The 15,460-nt window shown below is 43.6% G+C and overlaps 1 protein-coding gene across 16 annotated transcripts in view; it reads left to right on the top strand.

The window, feature by feature from the left end:
• The window catches only part of MYO3B (myosin IIIB), a 478,997-nt gene that overhangs the window by 185,540 nt on the left and 277,997 nt on the right, over nucleotides 1-15,460 (top strand). For 11 of the 16 annotated variants that reach the window (XR_011387262.1, XM_070070710.1, XM_070070711.1 and 8 more), the window contains 3 exons: nucleotides 2,602-2,757; nucleotides 13,861-13,957; nucleotides 14,890-15,006. Coding sequence is in view for 14 of the 16 variants with exons in the window: in XM_070070710.1 (XP_069926811.1) it covers nucleotides 2,602-2,757; nucleotides 13,861-13,957; nucleotides 14,890-15,006 (370 nt within the window). In the remaining 2 variants the exon portion in view is untranslated. Of the gene's footprint in view, nucleotides 1-2,601; nucleotides 2,758-13,860; nucleotides 13,958-14,889; nucleotides 15,007-15,460 lie in introns of those variants that run through there. The other 5 variants (XM_070070712.1, XM_051849423.2, XM_051849424.2 and 2 more) reach the window with 2 other exon arrangements.

The following is a 15,460-nucleotide window of genomic DNA, read 5'->3' as shown; positions in this document are numbered from 1 at the left end:
GACTCCAGTAGGGACCACTTTCCATGGATGATGCATGGTTTGCTGGTCTCTCTCGAACCCTTTCAAGGAACTTTACTCACTGAAGGACCTACAGGAGCTTATCTGGGCCTTGCCTGAAACACTTCCAAGGCTCCTAAGCCAAGGAAGAGGATAGAGGCAGTTCCTGCCCACTGTCTTTCACATGCTATGAAGTTTTTAGTAAACTTCTTTAGCCTCAGCCTCCTGGGTTTGCTCATTTGAAATATTGGCAGTGATCAATCTATAGGTGACTGAGCATGGCTCCTTTTACCCATCCTTTTTCAGTGAACACCTACCCATTGTCAGGTGAAGCTTCAACAAGTAATAGCACTGAAAGAAGGTTGTAATATTTTGCGGGGAAGCAAGAAGTCTCTTTGGTTTGGGTAGCTACCATGGTCCAGATGTATCTATTTGGTGACAAGAAACAGACATAACATGGCTTGCCCAAGGTCACCAGGCAGGTTTAGCTGTGGATCCATCAGCTCCTGGACTCCTATTCCACCCCTTTCCTTTGAGGGCACAGGGGATGTGTGAAAAGTCCCAAGCCCATCTTCAGTGGGGATTCTGAAAGGCCATGGAGACTGTTTTTATTTTAGGAGTTTTTATCTACCATCTCTCAAGCCAGGAGGCCCCAGGCTGGACACAGCTGAATTACTGATGATAGAACTATCTCTCGGGTTCCCCCTCTTTTTCTTTTCTTTTCTTTTTTTTTTTTAAGATTTTATTTATTTATTTGAGAAGTAGAGTTACAGACAGTGAGAGGGAGAGACAGAGAGAAAGGTCATCCATCCATTGGTTCACTCTCCAAATGGCTACAATGGCTGGAGCTGTGCCGATCCAAAGCCAGGAGCCAGGAGCTTCTTCCCGTTCTCCCATGTGGGTGCAGGGGCCGAAGGACTCAGGCCATCTTCTACTGCCCTCCTGGGCCACAGCAGAGATCTGGATTGGAAGAGGAACAGCTGGGACTAGAACCGGTGCCCATATGGGATGCCAGCACTGCAGGCGGAGAATTAACCTGCGCCATGGCGCCAGCCCCTCCCCCTCTTTTTTCAGGAAACATGGTTATTTGCATTTATTTTCCTTTGATAGTCACACATACAGATGATTATAGGTGGAATCAAGGGATGACCGTTGATGTAAAGGCCCAGACGCAATCTTTATCGAGCACATGCACCGATTTTGTGTTTTCTGATAGGAGAAATAGGAGATGAACAAATGGCCCTGAACCAGATGATTGATTTCTCTGCAAGGCTAGGCAGGGTGGCATTTATAGTCTCACAGGCCGCAGAATAGAGATAGTGGAGGTTCCGTTGGCTTTTCTGGCTGAAAGCTCCAGTTCCAAGAGAGAGGGAATCCCCTGAATCAGTTCTAAAAACGGACTAACTGTGAAAGTCGCCGAACGTCCTTTCAGGACTGGCAGGTGAGGGGTATGGGGAAACTGCAAAGGTTAAAGTTTTTTGTGTAAATTGATGGTTGAAGGTTGTTTTAGGATTTCTGCTTCAATGTTCCGAAAAGAGGCTCAAGGTGAGGCTGAACTTTTTTTTTTTTTTTTTTTTTTTTTTTTTTTTTTTACCATTTGTCAGTGCCTTTCAATGATTAAAAATATGTTTTATATGTTGCTGGCATGCCACTTTGGGAAAACTCAACTCTTTGTTTTCTGGAGTGGGCAGAGTGGCACCCAGGATTTATCCTAAGTCTCCAGTGTGAGCCGATGCAATTGCAGTTGCTCAGCACTAGAAATGCAGTGGTAGTGGAGGGGTGCTCATTAGATCCAGTTTCACTAGAAAGTTCCTTGTGTCAAGATCATCCATAGTAACACCGAGATCTCTAGTAACAATAAGTATGGAGCAGACAGCAAAATGTACTAATTCATTGTTTTCTGCTTCAAGAGCATTGAATATGAAATGGAAAGTGGTTACGCTGGTGTGGTTTTAACCAATTAACCACAGAGGAGTTTAAGTGCAACCTAATCTTTTACCATTTTGAGTGGGTTTTTTTGTTCCTTGTTTGCATAATTCCATTCCAATTCTTCTGAATTAGATTGTAGTCACTTCCTGTTCTGAGGTTTTTTTGCTTTTAAGAAGACAGGAGAAATCATGCTGCTAAATTCTCTTTGTAATTAGTTTTTTCCTTGGAAATTCCTAAATGCATTTTCTCTGCTGCCAAATAATGGGCGTTTCCTATAATAGTATTTAATTGAGATGCTATTTAAATACACTGTATGCCTCCAAACTGAAGTATATAGACTCATCCACCTGGCTCTATTGAAAACAATTTGCTGTGTGGAAAATTCAGAACAGTCTGACCAGTCTATTTTCTGTGTTTCGAGTACTTCCAATCAAGTTGATAGTAAAAATTGATTGTGTTCTCAATATTTGCTTCAACCAAACTAAAACAGATTTCAGCAATTCAACTAAAATAGAATCATTGTTCCTATTTTCTGGTACATATTATGAAGAAAACTGTGTAGGGTTGACAATCAGGTTTTCCCCTTGAGCCTTCCAGCCGCCTCTCTCCCGTAATCCCAGGGGAACAGAGTATCCAAAATTGTACTTGGGCTTGATGGTTGATCTTTGCAAACAGGTGTCTTATCAAGGATTTTGAAAAGCGGCCTTCCGTCACTTGTCTCCTCGACCACCCATTCATTAAAGGAGCCCACGGAAAGGTTGTGTTTCTGCAAAAACAGCTGGCCAAGGTGCTCCAAGACCAGAAGCATCAAAACCCCGTTGCTAAAACCAGGTACGGTGCTCCGTGTCTTTGGGCTTTCTCACTGTGGTTCCTAACAAAAATGGCAGTCCTGTGTTTTGATTTGCTCAGCCTTGTTTCTGGTAATGACCGCATCCCTGCATTTTGAGTTTCATTTACATGACATTAAGTCCTCAGGTGCCCAGCAGATGAGAGGCAGGCTTCGGGGCAAACTGCTTGTCTGTGCTCTGATGGCTAATTTCTCTCAAATGGCTGGAATCTCATTCTGCCTCCTGTTCCATTAGCTCTGGTTAAAAACCAACAAATGTATTTTTATATTTATCTAAATGTAGATTTTTTTTAAAACCAATAAAGGTAACTGTGTGAAAGCAGCCATGGCTGAGATTGTGTGAAAAATCTTTAGTTGGCCATTGCAGACCAGAGAGACTGGAAATGAAGGCTGTAAAGTGATTTGGGAAGATTACACATTAAGCACTGGGGGCTTTTTCTTTCATGTGCTCTGAGACCAATTCCTCCTCAGTTAAAAAGAAGCCTTAGAGGCAGTTCAGCATTAGATATCATCTACATCATGTAAAGCAACCGGCCCCATCTTGATAGTGGGCAGGTGTCTTAAAGATTGCTTGTTTTCAGGGTCAGCTGCTTTCAACAGTGTTCCATGGTGACTCTCTTAAAAAGCAGATCTACAGTTGCTGTCCAGACGGTGGCAGGATTTCTCTTTAAAATAAAAATTAAATGCAACTAGAGGCACTGCCTCTGCTCAGCAATTATTTGGTTTTATAAAACCAGCCAGGATGAAGATAAGCCCTAGTCCGTTATTATGAAAAGAACATTCTCGAAGTAGTGGAAGCGAAGAAAATAAAATATCCTAATCACAAGTTCTGGAAATATTTATGGATTCTACAGGAAACTGTTAACAAATCAAAAAGCCAAACATTGGCAGCAGAACTGGAGGAGCTGGAAGCACAGTTTCAAGGTTACTTTATTTTGCTGATTTTTTTTCCCCCACCAGGATACCTTTGGCCCAGCTCAAAACAAATGATGTCCTGCTGTTTCCCCCTTTATGCTACCATTTCTGTTTCCATGGCTTGCTTACAGGGTAGAGAAATACAGACAAATTCGTGTGACTCTTTCTCTTTCTTTTTCTTTTCTTTTTTTTCTTTTCTCTCTCTCTTTCTTTCTTTCTTCTTTCTTTTTTCTTTTCTTTTCTTTTTTTTCTTTTTCTTTTTTTTTTGTGAAGACTAGGAACTTGCGGTTAAACCTCAGGGACTGAAATTGCTTTTCCTTCCCTGCTTTCGTTCCTGTGCACCAGCCACTGCCCCCTGCCACCCACCTCCAAACACAGACACCCAGCACCACCACCCAAAATGAACAAGCAAGGAAACAAAGGCCGAGCCATAACCAGACTCAGCACTCAGGTTGAGCTCCTCTCGCCGCTCTGAGATGTGCTGCAGGGGGATTCCTGAGACCTACTCCTCAAAGTTAGCCAGTTTTGTACCTTTGCCTGACCAAGTCTGTGTCCTTTTTATGAAATTTGTCTCCTTTCTCTGCAGCAAATTACACTCCATGAGCTCTCACCCTCTTCCTCTAATTTCTCTTTATCTTTCTGAACCCTTTTGATGTCAAAAGCCTGGTAGGGTGGCAAAGGCTTCTCACAGGATCCTGATCATCTTGAATGTCCCTCAGTAGTTGTGTTTCTTTGAACAGTGATTTAAGAAGAAAATACAACTTCACAAATAGGTATCAAAACTTTAAACAGCCACTACCCTAGGTGGTAGGAAAATTCCAAAGGAAATACAATGCATGCAATTGACACTCTCCGGGCCACATGTCCCACAAGATGACTTCCTCTTGGCAACTGGCAAGGAGTAGGCTTTGTTAAGCCCACCAGGAAACACTCTCAGATGTCACTGGATGCTGAAAAGTCTGCATATTTCAAGCTGTGAGTTTCCAAGTCAGGGTGGAGAACAGAGAGAGTGCCTGGATAAGGAAAACCAAATAGTCACCCATTGTTGCTTCTGCCACAGAGCAGGTGGGACAGTATGGTCGGTAAAACTACCAGCTCTGCCAGGCTTGAATCCCAGCTCAGCTATTTACTGGAGAAGTTACGTAGTTTTTCTGCCCTAAAGTTTCTTCTATAAAATAGGGATTGTTTTGAGGGTTAGATTAGTCCACATGTAAAAATGCTTGAAATAGCACTCGATGCAGAATTAACCCTCAGTAGGTATAGGTAGTGGAAGTAATACACAGGCTATTTAATGTAGAGTCTTTTATTTATTTTTAAAGCTAACTACCTCTTGCCTTTAATCTGTGAAAATTCATCTTTTTACTTACTGTATAGATTGTGAAAACAAACAGCTGAGGTAGTGAATGTTAAAAACACCAAGTTTTATCTTTTATTCAACATCTAATTTATTCATTTATTCGTGTAAGAGATGTTTTTATGTGTTTAGGTGTCAGGCACCGTGCTGAACAGAGGAACTACAAAGGTGAATCCGATAGAGTTCCTGATAAGAGCTGGTAGCCTGGTGTGTGATAGACAGGATCAGATGAGAACAGCTAGGTGTGAACAGTACCAGATAAAGGAATGCCTGGGGTACCTCCAAGAGCCCATGGGAAAGGCACCAAAAAAATGTGGAGCTGGTATGGTTGGGAAGACCCCTTGGAACTGGTGGGAAGATGATTTTTTTTTTTAAGATTTATTTATTTATTTGAAAGTCAGAGTTACTCAGAGAAGGAGAGGCATAGAAAGAGAGAGGGAAAGAGCGAGAGAGGGGTCTTCCATCTGCTGGTTCACTTCCCAATTGGCCTCAACGGTCATAGTTGAGCCAATCCAAACTGAGGAGCCAGGAGCTTATCCCGGGTCTCCCACGTGGGTATAGGGGCCCAAGGACTTGGGCCATCTTCTACTACTTTCCCAGGCTATAGCAGACAGCTGGATTGGAAGTAGAACACCCAGGACTCAAACCGGCGGCTATATGGGATGCTGGCACTGTAGGTGGTGGCTTTACCTGCTACACCACAGTGCTGGCCCTGGGAGGATGATTCTTAAATTGTCCTGACGAATCTGTAGAAGATACTTGGGGAAGGGGTTATTCCAGGTGGAGGGACAAGAGTGAGCAGTGACCGTAGGGCAAAGGCACAGGGGCTAGGGAGCTCGGGGAATTTGGTGAACAATTACTTGTCGTGGCTGTGACTCAGCATGGGACAGGTAGGAGAGAAAACACAGGCAGATACCAGGTCATAAGGGGCCTATAGAACTGGGTTTTTGTTCTTTAGAAAACTAGGAGCCACTAAAGGATTTCAATCAAGGCTGTATTCCAGAAAAGTTGTCCTGACTGCAGTGTGGAGCAGGGTGAGGCTGGAGCCAGGGAGAGGAGCAAACAGATCATAGCAATGCAGAGTGGTGGAAGCAAATAAGGTAATGGTATTATCATGATCTAGGGTTGGATTGGTTGAGGGAGATTAGGAACCCGGCCTGTGTCCTTCCCCTTGTTTACACTTCAATTAAATGGGAACTGCAAGACACTGAGGGACAGAAGGGAATCAAAAAGACTCCTCCCTCTTCAGTATCCTGTGAAATGCAATGCCAAGTACTTCCAAGTAGGAGCTACCACACGAAGCTTCTAGATTTCCACCTAAAGTAGAGTTTCCTCAGTGGTCCAAACAGTCCTGGGTGCCCTAGCTGGAGTGCCTGGTTTGGTTTTGCGAGCTGATCTGAAGCAGTGAAACTTCTGCCCTGCAGGGAAAGCTGTCTTGCTGTTCCTGCAGAGGCAGGGGAGGGTCTGTCTTTTAGGACTTTCCCCAGGAAAGGGGGGGAGTTGGTGGTTTGAGGATGCTGCAAGGGAAGAAGGCAGATTCATAAAGAATGGGAAGACGCGGACAGGTGTCTACAAAGGCTCTTACGTAGAGGAGACATTGAAGATAGAAGGGAGAGGAGGTAAAAGAGGAGGAAGCAAGAGGGCCTAAGGTAAGGGTTGACCTTAGAGAGAGAGAACCTCTACGTTGGGAAAGACACAGATGTCAGATGAAAAATACACAGAAAATTTGAGAGTGGAGAGGAGGGATAATAAGTTTTTGATTTTTCTAACAAGCAAAGCAGGGTGGTCTTAGAGTTGGAAGAGGGCTGTGGACTCTAGGGAAGTGTTTAATCTTTGAAATAATTCCTGTAAGGACTATGATAAAGGTCAATTAAAGATGGACATAATGGTTACTCAGTGGTGCAGAAAACCCAATGGGACATAACTGAATAGGTTGATTTGTGTTTAAGATAATGTATGCGGAGCAGGACAGTGTTGGTACCAGACACGCTCAGAAGATGCACCATCACCTCTGCTACCCTTCCCGTCTTGTCCGTAGTAAACCCCAGCACCAAGGAATAGGAGCAGAGAAGGCAGATGCCTGCCGTGGTCTTCTTTGGGCTTGGGGTTGGCTTCCGTGGACATGCTGGGTGGACACGAGGGGAAGGGGGTCAAGATTAATAGGCAAGGGGCCTGCAACCTTTTCAGGGTGGGAAGGAAGTGAAGATGGAGTGGCTGATGGACTGTGAGGCTGAGAGCGCTCAGGGGACTGTGAGTTCCACCGACGAAGATGAACAGATTTGGTGAGAGGATAGAGAGAAAAGGGCCTGTGGAACTGGGGCTGGGGAACTTCTGTAAGACCATCAGGCATGGCTGAGCTTGCAGACAACTTCAGTGGAGGAGGAATATGTGTTTTTGAAGTGTTGACACGCTGAGGAACCCTGAGATCAGACTGTGAGAAGAAGTAACGAGGTGATTGGTGGGAGATGGGAAAACGAAAGGGTGGCATCAGAGACCTCAGGATAGAGAGAAGGGGAAGTCGGGGTCAAGTGCTGGAGATGACGTGGACAGATGATGTCAGTTTTTAAAAAGGGAGAGATTGTTAGGGAAAACTACGTCTGAGTAAGGCAGAGGGGAACAGGGAGGGGACATAATTCCCTGCCCTTCACAGTGAGCGGTCCATTTCAGTACGGAAGGACAGGTAAAATGGGCAGTTAAGAGTTTTCAAGAACAAGGCTGGAATTCATATTGGAGCAGGAAATACTCCATGCACAGAGGCAGGCTTGGGCTGTGAGGCCCCATCTTACCCCCCTGAGTCTAAGCTTTCTAGCTCTTCTGTGTTCTGAAGCTTTTTGGAAAGCCAGACTGTGATCCATTCTTTTTTTTTTTTTTTTGACAGGCAGAGTGGACAGTGAGAGAGAGAGAGCCAGAGAGAAAGGTCTTCCTTTGCCGTTGGTTCACTTTCCAATGGCCGCCGCGGCCAGCGCACCGCGCTGATCCGAAGGCAGGAGCCAGGTGCTTCTCCTGGTCTCCCATGGGGTGCAAGACCCAAGCACTTGGGCCATCCTCCACTGCACTCCCGGGCCTCAGCAGAGAGCTGGCCTGGAAGAGGGGCAACCGGGACAGAATCCGGGGCCCCGACCGGGACTAGAACCCGTGTGCCGGCGCCGCAAGGTGGAGGATTAGCCTATTGAGCTGTGGTGCCGGCCATGTGATGCGTTCTTTGATGCCCATTTATACACTACACAAACAGATACAGATATGCACATAGATGCCCACATACATATACAAGTAGATACATATATATATATATATATATATACACATATAGATGTAAGCAATAGGTCTAAGATAGCAGAGGTGCCTATAAAGAGAAGCAGCCTTGTATTATTTGAGATTTGATTTATGTCATTCCCTGACATTGAATTTAGTGTATGTTTAGCACCACGAGAATCTCAGTTTTTCTAGTCATTTATAGTTTTGCCATAGCATGGCTTTGATTCGGGTACAATAGAACAGTTAGGGATCCAAGGCTCGCTCTCTCTTCAAGGAGGTTAAAAAGCCCTAAAATTCTTTGAACAGTAATGTGAGGCTACATTGTTCCTTAATCTGGCAGGGATGCTTTTAAACAATTTGGTCATTTCCTTATGTCAGCCCCCATTTCCTTGACTTTCAAAAGGACTTCTTCCCCAAGCCAGTTTTGCAAATCCCTGAATTCATTAGTACCATCTGTTTTGTCATCTCTCCACGAAAGTTCTGAGAAGTATACTTAGAAACATGCATTTTCTTACTTCACTAAAGTTATTGAGAGAAGAGCATAGCCATGCTCTGGAATGTGAGTGGAGGCAGGGATGGCCCTGGGGTGCTGAGCCATGACCATGAACTCAATTCTGGACCGCAGTGAAATTGTAAGACCCCTGACGTCAGGCCCCTGCAGGTGGCTTGGGACTTACCGAAACCAACAGTGGTTAAACCCTCAAATGCCAAGGGTTTCCCTAAGCACTACTTGGTAGAAGAATTAAGTTGCTGTTGCTTTTCTGCTGTGCGTAATGGATTTTGAGTCTGCCCTAGCAGTTTGCCTGAGGCTGATTAAAACAATGACTTCAGTTTTTCTGATTTCGTTTCAGCTTGCCGCAGTGACCTTTAAAAACTGATTTCTCAGTGCTGAACGGCCAAGCTTTCCTCAGCCAGCCTTGCTCCCTCCCTCCCTCTTCCACCTGCAAACCTGTGTGCACACATACACCCACCCCAGTATTACATACACCGAGGGGTTCCTGCGTAAATGAATGACTCCTGAGTGATCACTTCCTGAAGTGTCAAAGATGCTTGACACAAAACTTATAGACCCTCTGATCCTCCTAACAGAGAAGAGAATCAGTATCCTGATGTAATTACCTGCTATCCATCTATATATGTATGTCCATATGTATGCTGTCTATAATTCAATATATTAATTAATATTGAATTTTCTGCTGCTGCCACTGATTTCTACTGACCAGAGAATACTGTTTAATGTAACTGATAATATGCTCATTTATTGGAATTCTGGCCAAAACTGTGCTTAGATGAAAAGCAGACAGATACTACAGTAATTTCCACTCACACAATTCTTCTATTTTTGAAATTCATCTATTGTAATGTCTGTTTGATGGATATAACCTTACATTCAGGTTCAAGATATGGCTCATGTACTTAAAGGGGTCCAGATGGTGTAACTCTGACTGTATCTGACTCTCAGTAGAATAGTGTCACACTTAAGTGATTTGCTCTTGCTTTTCTCAGTCTAAGTCCATGATTATATATAGTCAAATAAAAGCTTCTCTTTTATCAACATGTTATCAAAGGGTATATTGAAGTGGAAATAATGATTTGGAAGAAATATTCAGCATCACTGACCTTGGAGTAGAAGCAGTGTTCTATCTTGTTTTGAGTAACATGTTCCTTCTGATATGGAATCCCTGAATATGATGATAAGGAAGTGGTCCCTGGGCTCTTGGGCTCCATCCTTGGCCACAGAGGCCTTTGTCTTAGAATCTTAAAGACCTCCACCGTCTCTGAACCTGGACCTTCACCCACATTTCCTCTCTGCTTGATTCCCCTTTTCTCTCCACCCTTGACCCACTTTATTTCCTTCTGTTTCTGGAACCTGGTGGGAGTATTGTTAATTCTCCAATCCTTTTGGTTCCGCCCATGAATGGAGAGGAGAACTCTGACCTTGGATGTGACAGGGCAAAGGCAGAGGTGTCCTTCACAGGGGTCCTGCCACAGGGTGACTACGTAAGAGGCCATCGAGCACGTCCTGACGCACAAGTCTGCTCACAAGCCTGTCGCTCATAATTATTAGGCTAAAAGAGTTAGTTCCCTTCCCACTGGTGGGTTGTGGTTTATGACACCTCCTTCCGTGGGTTGCTTCTTCATCACAGCTGGAGAGTGAAGGGAAGACCCATCCTGCCACACCTAGGCAAAGCTCCTACCAGCACGCCAGCCTCTGCTTCCACAGGCGTGGGTGGCAGACAGGGAGAGGCTAAGGACTGAGGTGTCACTTTTGGGTGGAGTCTTAGTATCGTTCCTTGGAGAAGCAACTCAAGGAAGTCAGCCGGCTCAGTGACTGGATGTGCAGGAGCATTCGCACAGACACAGAGATGAAGCTGTAGTGAAAGCAGCAGCACTTCAGGGACGTGTTCTGTGAGAATAATTCCTCCAGTACGTAATCCAGTTGGTGGCCTCTAAGCTCCTTTCCCAAAGACGTTCCAGAAGGCCCGCACCTCTACCTCATCTGTGCCCATTGTTCTCTCCAGGGAACTCCATCCTCCGGGTCTGGTTCTGGCTCTTGCCCAGTCTTCAGATTCCCTTCTTACCGCCCACCCATTTCCTTGGACTTACTTGAGCTGTGGACACAGATATTAGTTCTCCTTTTCTTTTTCTGATCCATGGAACTGAAGGCCAGCTCTGCTCTCCCTTCACCCTTAACTACCACAGCAAACCCAGGGACCAGTCCAAGCTGGAACGTACACTCCAAGCCTCACCCCCAAAACTCCCTTTGTCTGAGAAGCTGGATTGGCAGCTGATATACTTAAAGCCTCATAAAAACGAGTAGGAAATCGAGCACCTGCTGTGGTATATAGACTTTGCCATAATTTGAAAATATCTTCTGGACCATTAAAACTACCACACCTTACCATATAGTCTTGATTTACTAGAAACTCTTTTGCTATTCATCCATGCATTTGTCGCTCTCTCCATTTCTCTAAGCTTTGGGATACACAATCCAATTACAGTTGGAGGTCTGTAATTTTCACATGAAGCAGGAATTCTTTGGCAAAAATGGATAGTGGGTGCTGTTCGCAATTAAGGCACTAGGCGGAGCATGCGAATTTAAAGGGAATTGACGTCTGCTTGTAACAGCTCATTTAACTCAAGAAAATTGAAAATAATTTGAACCAAATTTATTTTCATTAGTTTCATCCAAAATAGAGAAATATACAACAATATAACACTTTTTATAAGTATAAGTGAAGTCTCAGATAGTGTTTTAAAAAGGAGATCAAAACTGGAACAAATTGTGTGTTTTTTTTTTTTTGTTTTGTTTTTTTCCTTTTCAGTAGATGCTCCAAACACCATAGCCGTAGAGGAAACTAAAGGAGGTAGCAATTTCTGAAGCCTGCTAGGCAGAAAAGTTAGAGGTAGACCTCAGGCTGTGTTGATGATGCTGATTGAGAAGATTTAATTTAATAGGTGAGAAAGAGAAAAAGTCACTGTCTTTTTTTGCCAATTTCCAATTTGTTATAAACTTAAGACTCAGTATGCAGAGCTGCTAGACTCGCCTCCTCCTCTTTACCTGCTTTTGTGAACTGTGTAGCGAGGGACGGAGTGTACTTGAGGACTCCATGACTTCTTGATGGTGCTTACAGCAGAACGTTCAGCCATAGCCAGCATGTCGGATGGAACTGTGTCGTTGGCTGCCATCCTCTTAGGCTGTGATGATGGTGGACATAAAAGGTGGCAGGGAAGAACAAAGTGGGGAAACTTCTGAACTAGTGAATTTATAGCACATGGAGGAGGGAAGGGTTTGTTACGTGTGATTTCGTAACTAGTGCTTGCAGGAATATGTGGAGCTATGCAAATTGTTGATTCCACATTTTTTTTGGGGATGTAAGAATGGTACCTGGTGCATTTTTTTCAGCCTGTTTGCATTTATATATCCATGACTGTATGTGCTTTCATAACCACCTGTGAGAGAGAGAGACTAGTTGTGAATGAGTATATCGATCAATGAAGGAAACTGAGATATTGCCTGTGAATGGGTTTGCTGGATGCCACACACCACATCACTCACAGCTCTGAGTTGGATCCAGAGTAGGGCCCAGAGCTCTTAAGTTTGAGGCTAATGCTTCCCCTTTGCATTACTTTCAGTTCATCAGTTCATGAAGGGAATTATGGGAAGGCCTATTTGACCTTGAATAAATTTTGTACCTTAAGGAACTATATTTTGGCATACCAAAGTGGATCGCTACTGATTAGCAACCAAATTTTGAAAATACTTGGTGATCAATACCCCCAAGAGAAAGTCTCACATATATACACAAAAGTATGCCTATAAAAATGTATCTCTTGATACATTTCTAGTAGTACAAAAAATTGGAAGCTAAATGTTACAGGTCTGGGTAAATGAGTTGGTCCATAGTCATAGGTTACAATATTACCCAGTACATAAAATGACTGGACTATGTAGGTAGATAGTTTAAAAAGTCATAATGTTGGGGCCAGCACTATGGTGTAGAAGGTTAAGCTGCTGCCTTTAGTGCTGGCATCGCATGTGAGTGCTGGTTCAAGTTCTGGCTGCTTCACTTGCAATCCAGCTCCCTACTGATGCTCCTGGGAGAGCAGCAGAAGATGGCCTAAGTCCTTGAGCCCCTGCCACCCATGTGGGAGACCTGGAAGAAGCCCCTGGTTCCAGGTCCTGACCTGTCCTTGGCCATTTGGGGAGAGAATCAGTGGATGAAATCTCTCTCTCTCTCTCTCTCCCTTCCTCTCCCCCTCTCCCTTCCTGCCTCCCTCCCCCTTCTCTCTCTCTCTCTGCCTTTCAAACAAATAAATACATCTTTTTTTAAAAAACAAAAGTCCTAATGTTGAGTGCAAAAAGCAAATTTTCAGGATGAAACCTACATTATGATATCATTTTTATAATTAACCATGCAGAACCTATATATTGCTCATATGCATATGACCAGTATTTTAGAATGGACTGGGGGATACTCATCAAACAGTGGTCATCTCATCAGAAGAGGATGAGGTAGGACAAGGGTCATGAAGGGATTTCAGATAAGCAAATAGAATAAACTATAAATGATGATCAGTTATTTGGCATTTGCTATAATATTCTCTGAAGTCTTCTGTAGTTTTAAAATATATGGGAAAAAGTTGGAAGTGGTGCTGGTGGGTGGGGTAAGGGGACCCCGAGGGAGGCAGAGCACTTATGACAATATTCCATTGAGGACTGTATGCCTGACACTGAGATGAAAAAGGTAGGAGATATTTATTCCTGGAAGTTTGGAGCTGTCATTTAAGAAAAGTAAATCTACTTACATGTGTTAGATGGGCCCATTTGGTAACACTCCTCATGTGGCAACAGGGAGACTCAGATTCTGGAGGTCGCTGTTCCTGGATAGATCCACAGAGACACTGAGAGCTTGTGGGCCTGGACTGGACTTGCTTTTCCTGTCTCTGTTTCCAAAGTCTTTGGACGCGTTGTGGGATAAGGCTGTGAACATCCTCATTGCCCACTTTCTGCTATGTTACTTCCTGTCTTGCTGCTACTGGTCTCCTGCTACCTTTGTAGGCATGAAAGGATGCATACCAGACGACCCTATCATGTGCAGGATGGTGAAAAATACTGCTTGGAGGACGATTTGGTCAATCTGGAGGCTCTGGACGAGGTACTGGACATTTAGTGGACACCTCTTGTTGAGCATTGTTTTACATGAATGGTATGAACTTCCTTTTGTGGACCTTGTTCTCCCAAGGTCATTTGGAAATTTAGCTGTTGGTATAGCCAAGGGGTGATGCTCAGGGAGCAGTCATTTGCTGGGACTACAATCCCATGTTGTGTTCATGTATAGTTCCTAGAATGGAGAAGACAACAGGACTTATATGTATATTTTTTTGTTAAACCCTTTGTATCCTAAGGCTTGATAGATTCTCTCAGCTGAATTTATTTTCTGTTTAATAAAAAAATTTCAGTTAACCCTTAAGACAGTTGGTTGTTCTTCATGAAGAGCCACTTCATGTAGGGAAATAGTGAAGTTAATATGGCTTGAATTTTAAATTTGAAGGCTGTGATAATCGCATTTAAAGTATGCATGTTTAATAGAGCTGTTAATTGCACTGGCCCTGCTTCTGCTGACTGTAACTCTGGGGACCTTTAGCTTCAATGCCAGCATCAGTAACGTGTCATAAAAGCCTTCAGTTCAATATTCCTGCCACCTAGATTTTAAGTGTAATACTTTCAGAAATGAAGGTAATGTTTTGTCTGCATTATCAATAGGAACAGCCCAAGAAATCAAATTCTACATAGAACATTTTGAGCGGGTGAGGCAATTTTTTTTACAGTAACAAATGAAACCTTTGTTAAAGATCTCAGTGCCCTTCAGCATGTCCCAATGCTTTCAGTATATTCCTAAATTTTTTTTTTTCTTTCAAGGTAAGTATCTGTATCATTTTAGATATTTTGGAACATCAGGGTCACTGTATGATTTACATAGACTAATTTTTGAGAGAAATAAATTCTTGCAAGAATAAATTTGTTGTCATTTTTGGACTCTCCCTTGATTAGAAATGTTGAGCCCGGTATCATTTGTGTTTCTCGTAGGATACAATTGTTCATCAGCTGCAGAAGCGCTATGCAGACTTGCTGATTTACACATATGTTGGAGACATCTTAATTGCCTTAAACCCCTTCCAGAATCTAAGCATATACTCTCCACAGGTAAGGGATGCTTGAAGAGCATACTGCTCCTTGTTAGGAACTCCAAGATCACAAGGGCAAAGGGCAGGAAGGAAAAAGTGAGAATAAAATCATGCCACCCTGGAGGAGTAGGCTGCAAAGAGCGGAAAATAATGCAGTAGAACCAGGGGTAACTTTACAAGGCAACTGCTACAATAATAGCTAACGATAAGTGACCACTTCCTATAGGCCAGGCCCTGGGTCACAGCCCTGGGAGATAGGTGCCAAGAGGAGGGCCAGCTGGCAGACAAGGAGACTTAGCAGAAGTTAACAGAGAAGTTAACTCCTTTTCACAAGTTCATGAAACCAATAAATGCAGCTCTAGGATTTGAACTTTAACTCCAAACTCCAGAGCCTGTACCCCGACTCTAGAGCTTATGCACCAGGTCCCCTAGTAGGTGGCTAAGTCTTGGTTTCATGAGCAACAGATGATGGA

The sequence above is a fragment of the Oryctolagus cuniculus genome, chromosome 3 (assembly GCF_964237555.1).
Source record: "Oryctolagus cuniculus chromosome 3, mOryCun1.1, whole genome shotgun sequence".
NCBI classification, from domain to species: domain Eukaryota; kingdom Metazoa; phylum Chordata; class Mammalia; order Lagomorpha; family Leporidae; genus Oryctolagus; species Oryctolagus cuniculus.
The sequence above is the reverse complement of the archived record's forward strand: the minus strand, read 5'-3'. Positions and strand labels throughout refer to the sequence as shown.